This window comes from Athene noctua, chromosome 11, assembly GCF_965140245.1.
Source record: "Athene noctua chromosome 11, bAthNoc1.hap1.1, whole genome shotgun sequence".
NCBI lineage: Eukaryota > Metazoa > Chordata > Aves > Strigiformes > Strigidae > Athene > Athene noctua.
Genome location: NC_134047.1, coordinates 1,011,111 through 1,026,161, shown reverse-complemented (window position 1 = coordinate 1,026,161; position 15,051 = coordinate 1,011,111). Strand labels below are relative to the sequence as shown.

Below are 15,051 nucleotides of genomic sequence, written 5' to 3'. Positions count from 1 at the left end.
AAGGAAAAGTCAAAAAATACAGCTCAGCTCTACAGACTAAGAATTACTTCCGAGAGTAAAAGCTCTAGGCTGTTATTGTGGCTTAAGGCCACAAAATGCATCTATACACTAAGCATAATTACCCGAGTCTTTCATCATTTTCACTAGAATTAGGTAAATCACTAGAAACTGGCCACAAGCTGGCCGCCAGACAACCCCTTAATCCACAGAGCTCCCCTGCTCCAAGAGCGCAGCTAAAAGGAGGCAAGTGAAGCTTGGGAGTAAACAGCAAAGCATCTTGAAGGGTTAAATCATCATATAAATCTACCAGAGCTGGAAGCACACAGCCACAATCCATCAGCTGTCTGCATCTTAGAAATATTTCTGTATTTTTCACCAGCTCTCAAACAGAATGCATTATTTGTCATTAGTGCTGCCAGCGCAGACCAAACAGGAGGTTCTATGCGTCCTGGCAAATCGGGATGTGACCCGAGTTGTTCAAACTCTGCTGCTTTCAAAGCTGAGCAACAGCAACGTAATAAACTGGCACCTTGTCTGCTGGGCTTCAGGGGTTCCAGTACTGGGGGCTCCTGCACAAGGCCTCTTCATGGAAGGCAATGGCAGAGGCCAGCCTCAGCCTGGAATAGAAACTGAGGAGAAATTTAAAGCAAATTAGGGTGGGGTTTGTGTTTGTGGTGTTGGTTTTTTTTTGTTTTTTTTTTTTTTCCTGAAATAAACAATAGAACAAAAGGCTAATAGAATTCTAAATGTACAAAGATTAAAAGGGTTTATACAGATTTTTCCACAGTGAGAGAAAATTGCACTTGAGAATTATTTTTCATGTTTGACTTTAGTTTGGCTTTTAAGTGATGAATACCACCATGGTATCGGAGCTTTTTTTAACCACCTCAGGGATCAAGGAGAAGAGTAAAGAGTTAAGAACATTTGAAAGAAAATCTGCTTTTGTTGCAGTGTCCTCATGCGTTCTCATGCTGAGTTCCACTCGGCAGTTTGTAACTTCTGTTCATGCAGAAGCTGCTTAAGCCACCCCATAAGTTATTGTTACCAAGACAGCAAGAAGCAGTTCCAAGCAAAGCAATAAGTGGTTTTCTGTTGGAGAACGGCTTGCAGAGAGCAAGGCCATGGGTCTCTGCAGGAGCTGGTCACAGCCACCTGAGGTAAACAGAGGAAAAAACCCAGGGTACAGTTATGCTAACAACAGCCTGTTATGTTAATAAAGAGAGAAACTGAGGTACACAATGGCCTTGATGGTAAAAACAACCTTGGGAAAGGAGGCAGGCCAGAAGAGGGAAGATGTTGTGACGTATCTGAAATGCCACAGGGGGCTGGGATATTATAATGTAGCCTTTTACATGTATCCAATAGATTTGTGAGTAGTATGCATGATTATTGTAGAGTGCTTATATAAGGGGTGATTTCTTTCAATAAAGTTGAAGCTTGCTCTGTCATTCACATTGAATCGGCTGCCTGCTTCCTCCGCCCGCAGCAGTTTTCCACAACTTCTCTTGATAGTATTGCTTCTGCAGGGGCAGGGGAATTAATCAACAATTCAGTATGAAGGCTATGCAGGTGTGATCCCAGAAGAGGGAGACCAAAGTTGAGCAGTCAATTAGAATGCAGACAACCTGGTCACAAAAAATACATAAATCAGCTTTCAGGAAAACCCAGATCTCAAATCGATTCTCCAGTAGGAGGCCCAAACCTATTGCTGGTCAAACTACTGGCAAAATCGTTACTAAACATAAATGCCGCAATTTCAGCAGAAACAGGCCCCATGTCCAGCAGCACAGCATCATTCTGCCAGAGAGGAAACACTCCTCCATCCCTAGTTACCAAGTGACTCAAAGTAACTTAAAAAAAACCACCATTACAGACATGTTTCATCAGAGCCCCAAGAAAAAAAGTTGCAAGGCTTGCTTTTTATAAACAAACCAACAAAAAAATCCCAAGATGCCAAAGCCTCTTGAACAAACTCGTTTGGTAACAACCTTAAAGTACTGAATGAAGAAACTGGATCCGATGTCAAAGGTTGGTTTTCAAGACAGAGTCTAACCAGGGGAACTTAAGCCCTGTTTCTAGTAAAGCATGTGGATACCAAACCTTAACGACTCCCTGCTTCAGAGCTCTGGCCATCACGGAAGACCAGAATAAGGCAGCACTGCACAGAAAGATCACAAACCATTTAAGCTGTTAGTCAACCCCGCATTTTTATAGTGTTCACTGCCTACTTGAATAGCAAATTATTTAAGACAAATTACACTCACTTCGGTCAAGTCAAAAGCTTTGCAATTCTGTGTAAGGCTCACTTTCAGAAGTGGTGTTGGGGAACTGGAAACAGGGCTTTGGGGTGTGTCTGGGGATAAGTGCTGAGAGAGGAAAACATCCTGTCAAGTGGCAGGTTAGTAGAAGCTGTAGGACAGCTTCTAGCCACTGGAGCGAGAGTTTAATGAGCACTCAACAATCCAATGGTGACATATCAACTTTTAAACTCCGGTTTTCCCCCTCAGCCCTTTAGGTCTGAGCAGTGAGGCACAGGGAGACATGGACCCCCAAGTGAGCCTGTCGATAAACCTCCACCCCTGCGGTCACACCTCACTCCGCTGCCTCCCCTCTCTCAGCGCTCCAGGCCGCGCTGCCGCGCTGCGGGCAAACCTCTCCCGGGGCCGCTGCCTTTCGTGCCGAAGGCCCCTGGAACCCCCCAGCCCGGCCTCGGCAGCCGGGTTCGCTGTTCCCTCCCGCTCTCCTCCTTACTCCAAGGCAGAAGCCGAGTCCCGGCGGGTCAGGAGGCGCCGGCGGGTCCCTCCTCAGGCGACCCGGGGGGAGCTGCCGCCCGTGCCGGTACCGCGCCAGCTCCCACCGCGGCCGCCCCCCCCCCGGCCACAAAGGCCCGAAGCGCGGCGGGGCCGCCCCGCGCCGCCCGCCCCGGCCCCTCCCGCCGCGGGGCCGCCGCCGCCCGGGCCCCGCCGCCCGCCTCGGCCGCGCCCCCGGCCCCGACTCACCGGCCCCGCGCCTCCGGCCGCCCCGGGCCGCCGGCGCCACGGCCACGGGCAGCGCCGCCGCCGCTCCCGGGCCCGGCCCGCGCCGCTGGACCGGCCCCGGCTTCGCATCGGCGGTGACAGACCCGGAGAAAGGCGCCGCGGCGGCCCCTTTAGAGCGACCGGCCCCGACCGGCCCCGGCCCCGGCGGGAAACAAGGGGCTGCCCCGTCAGCGGGGAGCGGGGCGGCGGCAGAGGGGACGTGGGGCCTGGCTCGGCACCCTGAGACGTCCCCTCCCGTCCCCGCCCGGCAGCTCCGGCAGCCGAGGCCACAGGGCAAAGCCCGCTGCCTCTGCCCCAGGCTGCCTTGCCCTGGGGGCTGCTGGCAGGAGGGGACAGCGGGTGGTGACAGCCTGGGGGGGACAGGAGGTCGGGCCGTGACGGGCGCGGGGCTGTTGGGAGGGACCCCACAGGCCCAGGGGCTGGCGGGAGGGAGCTGATGCTGCGTGGTGAAGGCCTGGACAGTGACAGGGGGGACACCACGGGCCATGGCGGTGGCAGAACTCCAGGCAGAGGAGAGCGCCGGGGGTGGCAGGAGGGACACCGGGCAGGCACAGCCCCGGGCAGTGACAGAACACCGGCCTTGTGTCACCATGGGCCGGGTCATAATGCTGCGGGGTGGGCGTGGCAGTGCCGTGGCCGTCTGTGGCGACTCGTTGCCGTGGCAGTGGTGGTGGCAGGTCGCAGTCTGTGCTGCTGGTGGCCAGGAAGCCCCTCGGTGGAGCGCTGGGGCAGCAGCACCCGAGTTGCCACAGCGAGCCTGGGAGCGCTGCCCGCGAGAGAGGGAGCGGAGGCTGAGCCGGGGCCGCGGGGCCTCTCCCATCGCCCATCTGCTGGCCCGGGCTGCCAGGAGGAGCAGGGTGGGCGCTGCCGCTGCAGACCAGCTCCATCGCTGAGGGTCCCGGGCCGGAGGCGTTGCAGGGCCGGGGGCCAGGGGCTGGCAAATACCACCTGCCGCGCACGGCAGACGCTGTCAGGAGCAGGCGTCGCCGGGCCCAGCCATGCCGTGCGTCCATTACCAGTTCTCCTCCCAGCTGCGCCGCGACACGGTCACCTTCAGCGGCCTCCACATCTCCCTCGGCAACCTCAAACGCGAGATCATGGGCCGCCAGAAGCTGAAGGCGGCCAACTGTGATCTGCGGGTCACCAACGCCGAGACTGGAGAAGGTGCGTGGGGGCGGCGGGCGCGGGGCCTCGGGCACTGCCCGGCTGGCGGCGGCCGCGGCCTGCGGGACCACACGCTGCTCTCTGGGGCTTGTCCCCACGTGCCGTGAGTCAGCCCGGGGCCTGTCCCTCCAGCGTACGGGGAACCGGCGCCAGCAGTTTGGTGGGGTGGGAAGGGACAGTGCCATTTGGCCACCGTTGGTGGCTGTGGCGTGTGTGGGGACCTCACGGAGCCGTTCCGATCTGTTTGTGAGACAGGGAGCTGGGCGTAGAAGACTTCCTGCTCGATGTGCAATGGGTAGTGCTTGCCAAAGCCCCCCCTGTAGCCACTTACTGGCCATCACTGGCAGTAAAACAAGCTTTGTGCTAGAAGGGAGTAGGAATCAACGATGGGGTTGGCTCCAGCTTTGTTGAACATTTCTGTTGGAGCTCTGCTTGGACAACTGTCAAAAGTAGCCCTGTTGAGCGTCATGTCACTGCTCAGCCTGCAGATGTGGAGTCGTGGCCAGGCGGAGTGACACTGCTTCGCAGCTCCTGGTACCTGCCAAGGCTCTGCTAGGGGATGCTGCTGCCTGCGGGGAACAGGTTCCTGCTGGCAGATGCCAGTTTTGTCTGAGAGCTGTTAGGCTAAGCTGGCAGCTGTTAAAGAGAGCAAACAGAAATTTCCAAGGACTTCAGGAATAATGCTCCGGTTTTAGTCCTTTCCTATTTAGTCCTTTCCTATTTAAAAACAAAAAAGTTAACTTTTAAGTTGACATTGTTTGACTTCACCAGATTTCACCATTGACACCAATTTCATCACCAAAATGAACTCAATGAGTTGAGGTGAAGGAAAATCAAATGTATGAAAGCCAACAGGTGCCAGGTCCCTGCACAGAACTACCTCGGCAGCGTACTCCACTGTTTGTAAACCCTCTTCCACAAATTCTCTGCCTCGGTGACCAAGCTAGTGGGAGGATACTTCAAGTCCCCCACACAGATACGTGCCATGATACGTGCCCTGTGCAAATAAAGCCTTTCCCTCACCAGGTTATTGTCACTCTTCAGTTTTCAGCTGATCCATTTAAATGTGTACTGATTGACTCGTAAGGGGAATTCATTTTTCTATCAGTCTGCTGTTAGATGGCTGGAGGTCTCCTCCCTGTGCACTTCACCAGTGGATGGAAAACAAGCATGCATCTCTCTCTATATATATCTCTGCATGCAAGGACAGTGTGTTCAGAAGGCAGATGTCAATCTGTCAATGAATGGTCAAAGAATTGCCACAAAATACAAAAAGAGGACCCCCTCCCCTTTTTGCCTCATACACCTGTTGTGCATGTTCCAGCTGACCTCTGCAGGCTTGCAGAACTGGCGAATAAGCGCACTGGTTGCTGTCCTCATACACACAGCCTCCCTCGCAGAGAGGTGCTGCCACCTGCAATCTTCTGCAGACCCAGCACAACCCTCAGCGGGGCACAGGCCTAGCAAACTCCAGCCTTTTTGTGAGGCCACTGTTGCTTATCCTGTGCCTCTGAAATCTCAGTCCAGTGGTCTGTGATCTGGACCAGAAAGAACACTCTGTATGACTCCGCTCAGCAGGTGGAAACAGCTGCTTTGGGCTTCCAGAGCTGCCGCTGGCATCACGTCCCCGTTGCTTGTCAGCCTCAGTGGTGTTTGAGCTCCTCCGACATCAGAAAGTCCCGGCGCAGGCCTGTCTTGACAGGTGGCTGCGTGATGGTGAGATTCCCCATTTGAGCAGAGCTCTAGGCGTTGGTTTCTGGGTATGAAAAAGCTGTAAAAGCTTCGGGTTCTGTCATTAGTAGTACTTTCACAGCAACTTTGGCTTTCGGGCCATCGTTCTGATTTGGCCTCCAGAGGTGAGGGCTTTTAGTAGTTAGGACTGGAAGCAGATGACAGGGAATGGCTGCTGATGGCGCTTTAAAACATTGAGTCCTATCTAGCTTGTGTAAGTACAATATATAAACCCTTCTCATGGAGACGTCTTTACGTTTGAAGCTTACTCATGGAGAGATCTTTACATTTGAGGCCTACTCAGTCCGAGTGTCTCAGGTAGCTCCTCCTCTTCAAAAGAGGAACACGGTGTAAGCCATGGCAAAGCATGGAGACCCTCAGGCACACAGTGGTTTCAAAAGGCTTTTCAGAAGACTTGTCTTTGTAATTGATTTCATCTGAGTCTCTCTGCTCTGCAAAAAGTGAATTGAAAGAATTCACGTCCCTTTGGCTTATTCAAACTAGATGACTAGCTTAAGAGAGGAGAGACCCCTTTAGTTGGAGCCCGTTCTGCCCTGCCTGTGAAAGCAAGCTCAAAACCCCCTCCGGTTTCTGTGATCCAAACTCTAGCCCTGCCAGTCCCATTTCCATGTGAGGGTACAGCGCTGAGCAGCTGTCAGTGTGGCTGTCGATGGATGAAGCTCCGAGGAGCAGAGAGATGGCGGCTCCTTCTGTGTTCTGTCAGTCCCCAGCACTCGCGGCACGGGGGAATTGTTTTTAGTGAACAGCTCGGAAAGCAACGGGGCAGAGTTTTCGTGCTTTAGCCAAGTGCCTGCTTTGTTGCAGGGCAAGCTGGTCAGACTTTAGAATCTGGTTTATGCGGGTGAGACTTTGCTGTGGTTTGTTTCTCTCCACAGATCTCTTGGGTTTGTAGCCCAGCAGAAGCAAAAGCAACTTAGGGCAGGTCAGGAAAGAACCTCATGCACGAGCACACTCTCCTTCAGGGACCTCTGAGACCATTTTGCTGCTGGCATCCAAACTGTTTGAAAAGAGTGGAAAAGGTTTTGCTGCTGGTGTTTGATATAAACTTTTGCTTTCCTGTCTGTGAAGGGATTCTCTCAAGTGCTATGTAATTACATCTTAATATTCTTACAAACTGACTCATGTTTTCTTCTGTATTGGTGTTGTTTTCAGAATACACAGATGCCAATGCTCTGATTCCTAAGAACTCCTCGGTAGTTGTTAGAAGAGTCCCTGTTAGAGGAGTTAAAACTACCAGCAAATCACCAGTTATGTAAGTACCCGTAAAGCACTGCAGTCTCTGTCAGGGGTTGCAGTCTCTTAGCCTTTTCTATGGAGATTAGTTTAGAGAGGCACTCGGCTTGCATCGATCTTCTTTCTCTTGCTTTTATAGGAAAGACAGATACGCATGTTCCCATCTCAGAAGAGTCTGTTTGTCAGTGTTTGACTGTGTCTTGCATTTGGGGGAGGCGGGGTGGGGTATGGCAGGTATTCTTATGCCTCCAATCTGGCTTTTTTGCATACTGGCTCTAGAGGAAAGGGCAACAGTCGCTAATGTGATGGTTGATTGTTTAAGAGCACAAAGCTGTAGCACAGACTTCATCGTTTTGATACTTACACAGCAGAGACAAAATGTCTGAGGACTTCCTCTGGCACTGTTGTGTTCTAGAGCTGTAAGTCTTACAGTAATTGTTGACAAACTAGAAATGGGATTTGGGATTAGATTTATGCGTACAAATACATTTCCACATTGACCAGACTATCAGAACATAATGTCTTGAAGTTTAGGTTTTAGAATCTGCTTTCACTGCTTTTGGCTGGGTGCAAGTGCTTTGTTCTAAGTTCTCATCCCCTTTATTTCTTCTTCTAGAACTCGAACGGAGCCAGCGAGTGGAACATCCAGAGCAGTATGTACAAACACAATCTCACACTTTTTTCCTACACATTGCACTTAATTCTAAACAATGTAGCCTCCTATTAATCTCCCAAACTTGAAGTTAATCTGTTTTGCAGTGAGACATAGTGTATGTTGTAGAGACCCTGTGTTTGATTCACAGCACAGTGAACACTGAGTAATGCCATCATTTGCACAGTTCTAATGTGAATATTGGTATTTGTGCCTAGTGAGGCATTGTGTTTCATACTGAATATGCTGGAATATTTCCTGGATGACTTTGTGTTGTACAGATAATGTAGGATAGTTTCTAGATCATATAGGTTCAATTGCACAATTCAATTGATGCTGTGTTCTACACCTCTCTGTCTAGAGCTGGTGTGTTTGTATAGGCTGTCGTGTGCTCTTTGTTTCTTGCAATTAAAATTGTTTGGAGGGTATTTTTTGCCATTTTCGCATTGTATCACTTAGCTTTTGTTTTTAAGTACTTTCTTTGCCTAACAGTTTTGGAAGATGTTGTCAAAACGCACTGAGAAACCGTTGTTGTGCCACTTGGTACTTTTTCTTACTTTTGACTTGGTGGTTCCAAGAAGTCCCAAAATCAACCTATCCCCTAGGTTTTGAGGACAGTTCTGTGCAGCTAAGATTCCTTCCCGTGTCCTGAAATACTTGAGTATTTGTTCCTAAAGCTGTATGACTGAAGTGATGTTGTTTGGCCCCCTCTGAGTACATGAAGGTCTCTATCAGATTGCTGTGAGTTTAAATGTTGTTGGTACCCAAAGTGGTATTCCAAAGTTCTGCATTTGATCTTTCCACTTTATCCGATGAAATGGTTTAGTTTCATCGTTTGTCTGCAAATGCAAATATCTAAACCCCAGCAGACTGAGTTTAGCTGCTTCTCATGAACCACGTAGGCCCTCTGAAGCGGTCATAGCTTTGGACTTTGTTTTGAACCAGTACAATTACATTCAGTTGGAAATGACTCTTTCCATGACACACGGAGGCTATAGTGCAGACTTTCAGACTGCAGTAGAGGTTAACTTCTGCTATGTTTTGATTGTACAACTTGAATATGTGTTTAATTTTTTGTGAACAGATTGAGGACTCTTCTGCAGCCATTCCTCTGGCCCAGCTCATTAAGGTATGTGTATATTCTTGTATTCTTGTCAAAGGCTTAAACACACCACCCACCCACCCCCCCCCCCCCCAACAAAAAATCCCACTTGCTTCATATTTTTAAATCTTGTACGGTGATGTATAACTGGATAACTGTTATAATGGGAATAAAACTTAATTTTTAATCATTTACAGTATTGGTTTTAACTTTAAGATGTGTATATATTTCCATAGTGTCCCGTAAAGAGTAGTTCCCAGTTTGGGAAGATAGCAGGGGAGTCCCTCAACGTAATGTTGCACTATTGCTCATCTTCAAGACACAAAGCAGCAGCACTTCAGGAGCTGTTTACTGTTTCTCAGACCTCTTGTTAATTTTGTGTTGGAGACTGACATAATTTTCAAGAAGAGTTTAACCGACTGCAAGTTATGGACATTTCAGGGGGAGCTTGCACCAGCCAAAATAGAAACGTTTCTGTAGCACGGACAATTGCGTGGCCACTGTTGGTTTCTAGTCACTGCAGTTATAGATCCACTCTCGGAAAGCTGCACAGTTTCATAACTTGTAGTCTGTGGAGAGCAGACAACACAACCTAATTTGTTTGAACGCAGACTGTGTAAATTGTGTAAATGTGCCTCATTGTTTGCGGGAATATACCAATGTGTGAGTGCAGTGTGTTAGCAGAGGTGACCTTCTGAAGCTGTTGTAATGCCAGGGTTTGCTATGGAACTGCTTGTGTTTTCTTCTCAACAACGTGTGACTTTGTCTGGGAAAGCACTAGTGGCTGCACTTTGTGAAAAGGCGAAGTGCGAGCCAATTCAATTACTCGTCTTAAAGAATAGAGGAGGCGGGGCCTAATGCAGAGGAGCTAGTTCTTTCTTCTGAAAATAAAGGCTGGCGTTCCTTTCCAAGAGAGAGAGATCTCTTCCCACTCTCTTCTTCCCTCTCCCACTGCAGAATTAAATTGTGTACATTTGGGGAAAAAACCCCAACGGTTACTTTGGAAAGTAGTCACCAGAAGAAACTGGTCTCCATTGGTGCTGTCCCTAAACACGTCCTTGGTTCTGTAAACTCATGTGAAGTTTGACTCTACAATGTGAGAAACTGGCCAAGTGCAGGGGACATGCAGTTTGGGCTGCCTACAGCGCATGATGGACAAATTTCTACGAAAAGAATCTTTTGTCTTGCTGAGGAGTTATAAAAATCTTGATTCCTCTTAATGCTTCTGTGTCTGAAGCTGAATTTCAGCAATAAAAGCAACTTGCCCAACTCTTAAGTTGTATGTCCTTTTAACGCTGCAAAATATAAACACTGATACTTGCACACATCTCTCTCAATTGAATGTACAGTGGAGATTTTCTCCTTCAAATGCTCTGGAGCTCAAGAATCCGTTTAAAACTAGTAGATAATGTAATTCTTTCTACACATAGCTTCAGTCCACTTGGAAGACATTTGGGCTGGTTACACAAGTCTTTCTGTAAGGTACAAACAGAGCCTCAGGATTTGAGTGCCCCAAAATGCTCCTTCCAAGCAGGTTCACAGGCCCAGAGACACCGTGTGATGGCGTAAGGGCTCCCCAGAACATCTCTGGGACAGCTCTGGCTCACACAAGCAGTCGCTTTTGTGCAACCGCCGCTCCTGCCGGGCTGCCTTTTACAGGGTTGGGTGAGTCTTTGTCTGGGGAGTTAAATGTGCTTCTAATGTGCGTGTCCCATAATTACCTGTTAAACAGACCGGCAGTCTGGCTGAAGCCAACGCTTCCGAAGAAGATAAAATACGAGCCATGATGACGCAGTCTTGCTGTCAGTACGATCCAGTCAAGTAAGTGTTGGCAAAGTCCCGTCTGTTCTGTGAAGACTGTGGAGACATTGCAGAGATGGTTGTTGGAACAAGAGAGATGCATGCATACCATTTTCTTTTTCTCCCCAAACCCTTTTAGTTACGTGAAGAAACCCCTGGCTATCCCTCCACCATCCTATGTTTGCTTTCGCTGCGGAAAACCTGGCCACTATATAAAGAACTGTCCAACAAATGGGGTAAGATTGTGGGGGGCTTCTGGTGACACTTGGTTTTTAATTGTTTTACCTTGGCAGTTACACAGCAATTACATGGACCCCCTATGAGGAATTGTTTCTCTTGGGCTGAAATACAGAGGTTGTATGGCAGTGGTGCAAAGCCCTTCAAAATTCCAGGGAAAGCTGGAGATTTCAATGGGAAATTTTCTTTCTTCGAGGTCACAGACATTACATATTACACAGATCTTTCTCTGTGAATTTTAATGCATATTTTTATATATTTCAATGTTACTGCAAGGTGTTTTTTTTGTCTTAACTCTTTTTAATGACAGTTTGCATTTTTTAGTATTTTGTAGGAAAAAATGACATTTCTCTTGGCCCCAACTATTGAATATTTGCGTGTTAGAATTACACAAGTCTCTGGTTGAGTATTCATGCCATTTAAGGTTACTCACTGAACGCACGGGCATCAGCTCTGAATTCAACCTTCGTGTGTAGATGGGGAATATCAGTTTCCCCAGTGGCCGATCCAGAGCCCTGCATTCAGCTCTCCCTCTGAACTGCCCTTTGGAGGAGGAGGGGGTTTGTGCCTCTCCTCTGAGGGGACGGTGAGCTGAGGGATATTTCACCCTTCAGGACCCTGAAGTTAAGCCAAAGAATATCAACTGAGTTCAGAACACTGCTCGGGCCTTTGGAGCATGCTGGCTGTATTCATTTGGGAAAAAGAGTATTTCAGTCGAGCAGCCCTTAGGCGAGCTAAAAGGAGAGGATTAAAGCTTTTGCTGCTTAAAATAGTGGTTGAAATGCCATTTTAAGTGTGGGTCTTGAGATATGTCTGCATTTCTTTTCTTAACAGGACAGTACTTTTCAGTCTGTTCGCAGACTTCGAAAGAGCACGGGAATTCCCAGGAGTTTCATGGTGGAGGTGGAAGATCCCAATATGAAGGGTGCGATGCTGACACCGACTGGAAGATATGCCATCCCAATTATTAATGCGTGAGTATGGAATTAGCTGGTCTGACCAAAAAGTGAAGGAGAGAAGCCAAGTGTCCATGTCTGAGTGGCAGCGCCACCAAGCTGGCCAGCATCTGTAATTATGGGGGAAGAAGCACTGTTGTTGTATCTTCACCTTAAAATCTGTGATGATTTCTAATATTAAAATGGGGCAGTCCTGCTGTTCACGCCCCTGAACGCTGGGTAAGATTTTGGTGTGCTAAGAACCCCTATTTCTGCAAAACATCTCCGTCGTGTTTACGGTGGCATCATTCTTTTTGAAAGCTCCTTCTGCTCCTGTTTTACCTTTGTAAGGCTTCTTGCAGAATTTAACAAACAGCTGTTGGACTGAGATCCCCTCCCCCTCTGCCGTTTGCCCAATCCCATGTGTGAAGCAGAGGGATGTTTTCCTGTTGCTGTAAGCTAAGAAAACACTGGTGTGTGCTGACAAGAGTGGCTGTTTTAAAATGCACTTGGGAGCACCTCTGTTTTTCTGTCATGCATCTCCTTTTGCAGAAGCTGTAACATAGATTTCCTGCATTTATAAAACATGATTAGGCGGAGACTGACTTTATCCTGAGCCTGCGATTCACATTCACCCTCTGGTGAAAGGAGACGTGGGATTCATTTCACCCGGTCTCTAGCTGTCAGAAAATGATTTCTCTAGTCTGAGCTAATTTCTTAGTTGATCCAATGAAGGGAAGAGTTCTGCAGAAGGAAAATTGTTCTCCCCTCCCTTTTCTAGTGCTCTGGCTATAGAAAAGTATTTTAAACTAAATGCCTGCATTTTTGAAGGCTAATTTGGAGTGAGAATGCCACCTACTGTCTTCACTGGATAAAATGAAAAGCTTGGGAAAGTTCTCCTTTACCCATCTGTAACTTTTTGTCTTTTTCCTTCCCCACCCCCCTCCAGGGAAGCGTATGCCAGAGGAAAGAAGGAGAAGCATCCCTTTTTACCTGAGGAGCCGTCCTCTTCCTCCCTCTCCTCCTCCTTAGACAATCGTGTTCCAGAAGAGCTGTTATGTTTCATTTGTAAAGAAATCATGGTGGATGCAGTTATTATTCCCTGCTGTGGAAACAGTTTCTGTGACGAGTGTAAGTGTTACTCCCATGTTTGTCAATTCAAAACATCACACCTGATCTTCTGGAAGCAGAAAGACTGTAACATTCCTTTCTTACCAGCTCTGTTTACTACTTAAGTATACCCCAAATAGGAAAGGACTCTTCTTGTAGTCAGGAAAAATCTAAGGCAGAAGGCATTTTTCCCTTTCTATGCATCTAGTTAAACCCTCTTTACATGCGGAAGGGTGAGCACAAGAAGAGTGCGTAATGGTGCAGCTGATTGCGGTATTCGCTATCAAATGCATTTAGTTTGTGCACAGTCCTTTGTCTCATACAAAACTCTAGAGCCAGCGCTGGTGACTTGCTGTGGTCTGCAGCAAATGGCTCGTTAGGCATTTAATCCACATTCTTCTCCAGGGGAGAGCTGGTTAAAACTCTCAGAACTTGAACCTACTCATGGGTTTTGGAGATGTGTCTTATTCATTAACCTTGAGGTTGGTGACTTCTCACTCTGCTGGACAGTGGAGAACAGACTAGTCAAAACATCAAGACACGGCCTACTCTACATCTTCCAATGTTACAGTAGTGAAATATCAAAGCTGGGCAGCTGTTTCCTGCATACTCGAAATTTTTTACACTGCTGAACATTTCATGCTCTCAGTTCTCAACTTCGTGCTCTCAATTCAGCACCATATTCACCCATTAACCATCTACAGGCTTTTAGAACTGAATAGAACCCCCAAAATTTCCTTAGTTTAGCTAAAACCTGTTGTGATGATTCTGATTATACCCAGGTGTTAGAACAGCATTGCTGGACTCTGAGGAACATACGTGCCCATCGTGTCATCAGGCAGATGTTTCTCCTGATACTTTAGTTGCCAACAAGTTCCTACGCCAGGTAATGCAGTGACTTTTAGAAAAACTCTAAGAAAAGTCTGGTCAGTCAATTAGCCGAAAGGGAAGAAAATATTAATTTACATCTCCTTAAACAAGGCTAAATGGAATAAGGCTAAATTTACTTTGCAAATACATTACCTGCTGTTACAGATGCTGACAACTCTTGAGAGACAATCTGGCAAACTCAGCTCACACTTGTGTTTAACAGGATTGACTCGGTTTCAAATTGAGTGTTAACACTGGAGAGCTTTACGGACAGATAGTCTGAGTTACCAATCCTTAGCCCCAGTGAGTAGTGGGATGTGTTCATATATCACAGAAGGGTTTGGCTTGGAAGGGACCTTAAAGCCCATCCAGTCCCACCCCCCTGCCCCGGGCAGGGACACCGTCCACTAGCCCAGGCTGCCCAAAGCCCCGTCCAACCTGGCCTTGAACCCTTCCAGGGAGGGGGCAGCCACAGCTGCTCTGGGCAACCTGTGCCAGGGCCTCACCCCCCTCACAGGGAAGAATTTCTCCCTTAGATCTAATCGGAATATATCTGTATGTTGGTTTGTTTTAGGAAGGACAGTATCTATGGGAATACACCAGTGATTTTACTCTGTGGAGACTTCTGTTCATGAAGCTGCTGAAGGTTCATGTTACCTCTTTGTAAATGTTTTTCTGCCTCTAGGCTGTGAACAACTTCAGAAATGGCACTGGTTATGCACAGATTATCCAGAGGCAGCAGCAGCAGCCACCAGCACCTCCACCAGCACCCGTGGCTCCTGCTGCGCTGGTGGCTGCCATGGAACGTACTCGACCTTCCCCGCTGTCGGTCCGTGGTTTGTGGGAAGAGAAGGTAGGTTTTCTCTCACCATATGCAGTGATTCTTGTGTTTGGGTAGAGCTTATTTTCCAACTGTTTGCACCAATTCACAAGGGCTATCAGGATCCTGGACTGGGACAGAGAGCATCACCAAGTCTTCTGGGCCCCCAGGGACGATCAGTACCCACAACTGGTAAGTAACCGTAACTTACAAATTGCTCTTAAAAAATTATCTTCAGGTAAACTGAAAGGGATTTTTTTTCTCTCCCCATGCCTGAAGGTCATCCAGTGAGAGCCGGCAAAATTCGCTCGGCAAGTGGCAGGCCAGACTGGGAAGTG

General features: G+C 48.3%; 1 protein-coding gene across 1 annotated transcript; it reads left to right on the top strand.

Annotated features, from left to right (window-relative positions):
- Positions 1-4,036: 4,036 nt before the first annotated feature.
- LOC141964748 (E3 ubiquitin-protein ligase RBBP6-like) lies at positions 4,037-13,279 on the top strand. The gene is made up of 7 exons (XM_074915452.1): positions 4,037-4,202; positions 7,107-7,206; positions 7,804-7,840; positions 8,924-8,968; positions 10,674-10,762; positions 10,881-10,977; positions 13,232-13,279. Exons 1-7 carry the CDS (start codon positions 4,037-4,039, stop codon positions 13,277-13,279), a joined length of 582 nt encoding a protein of 193 aa, XP_074771553.1.
- The last annotated feature ends 1,772 nt before the right edge of the window (positions 13,280-15,051 follow it).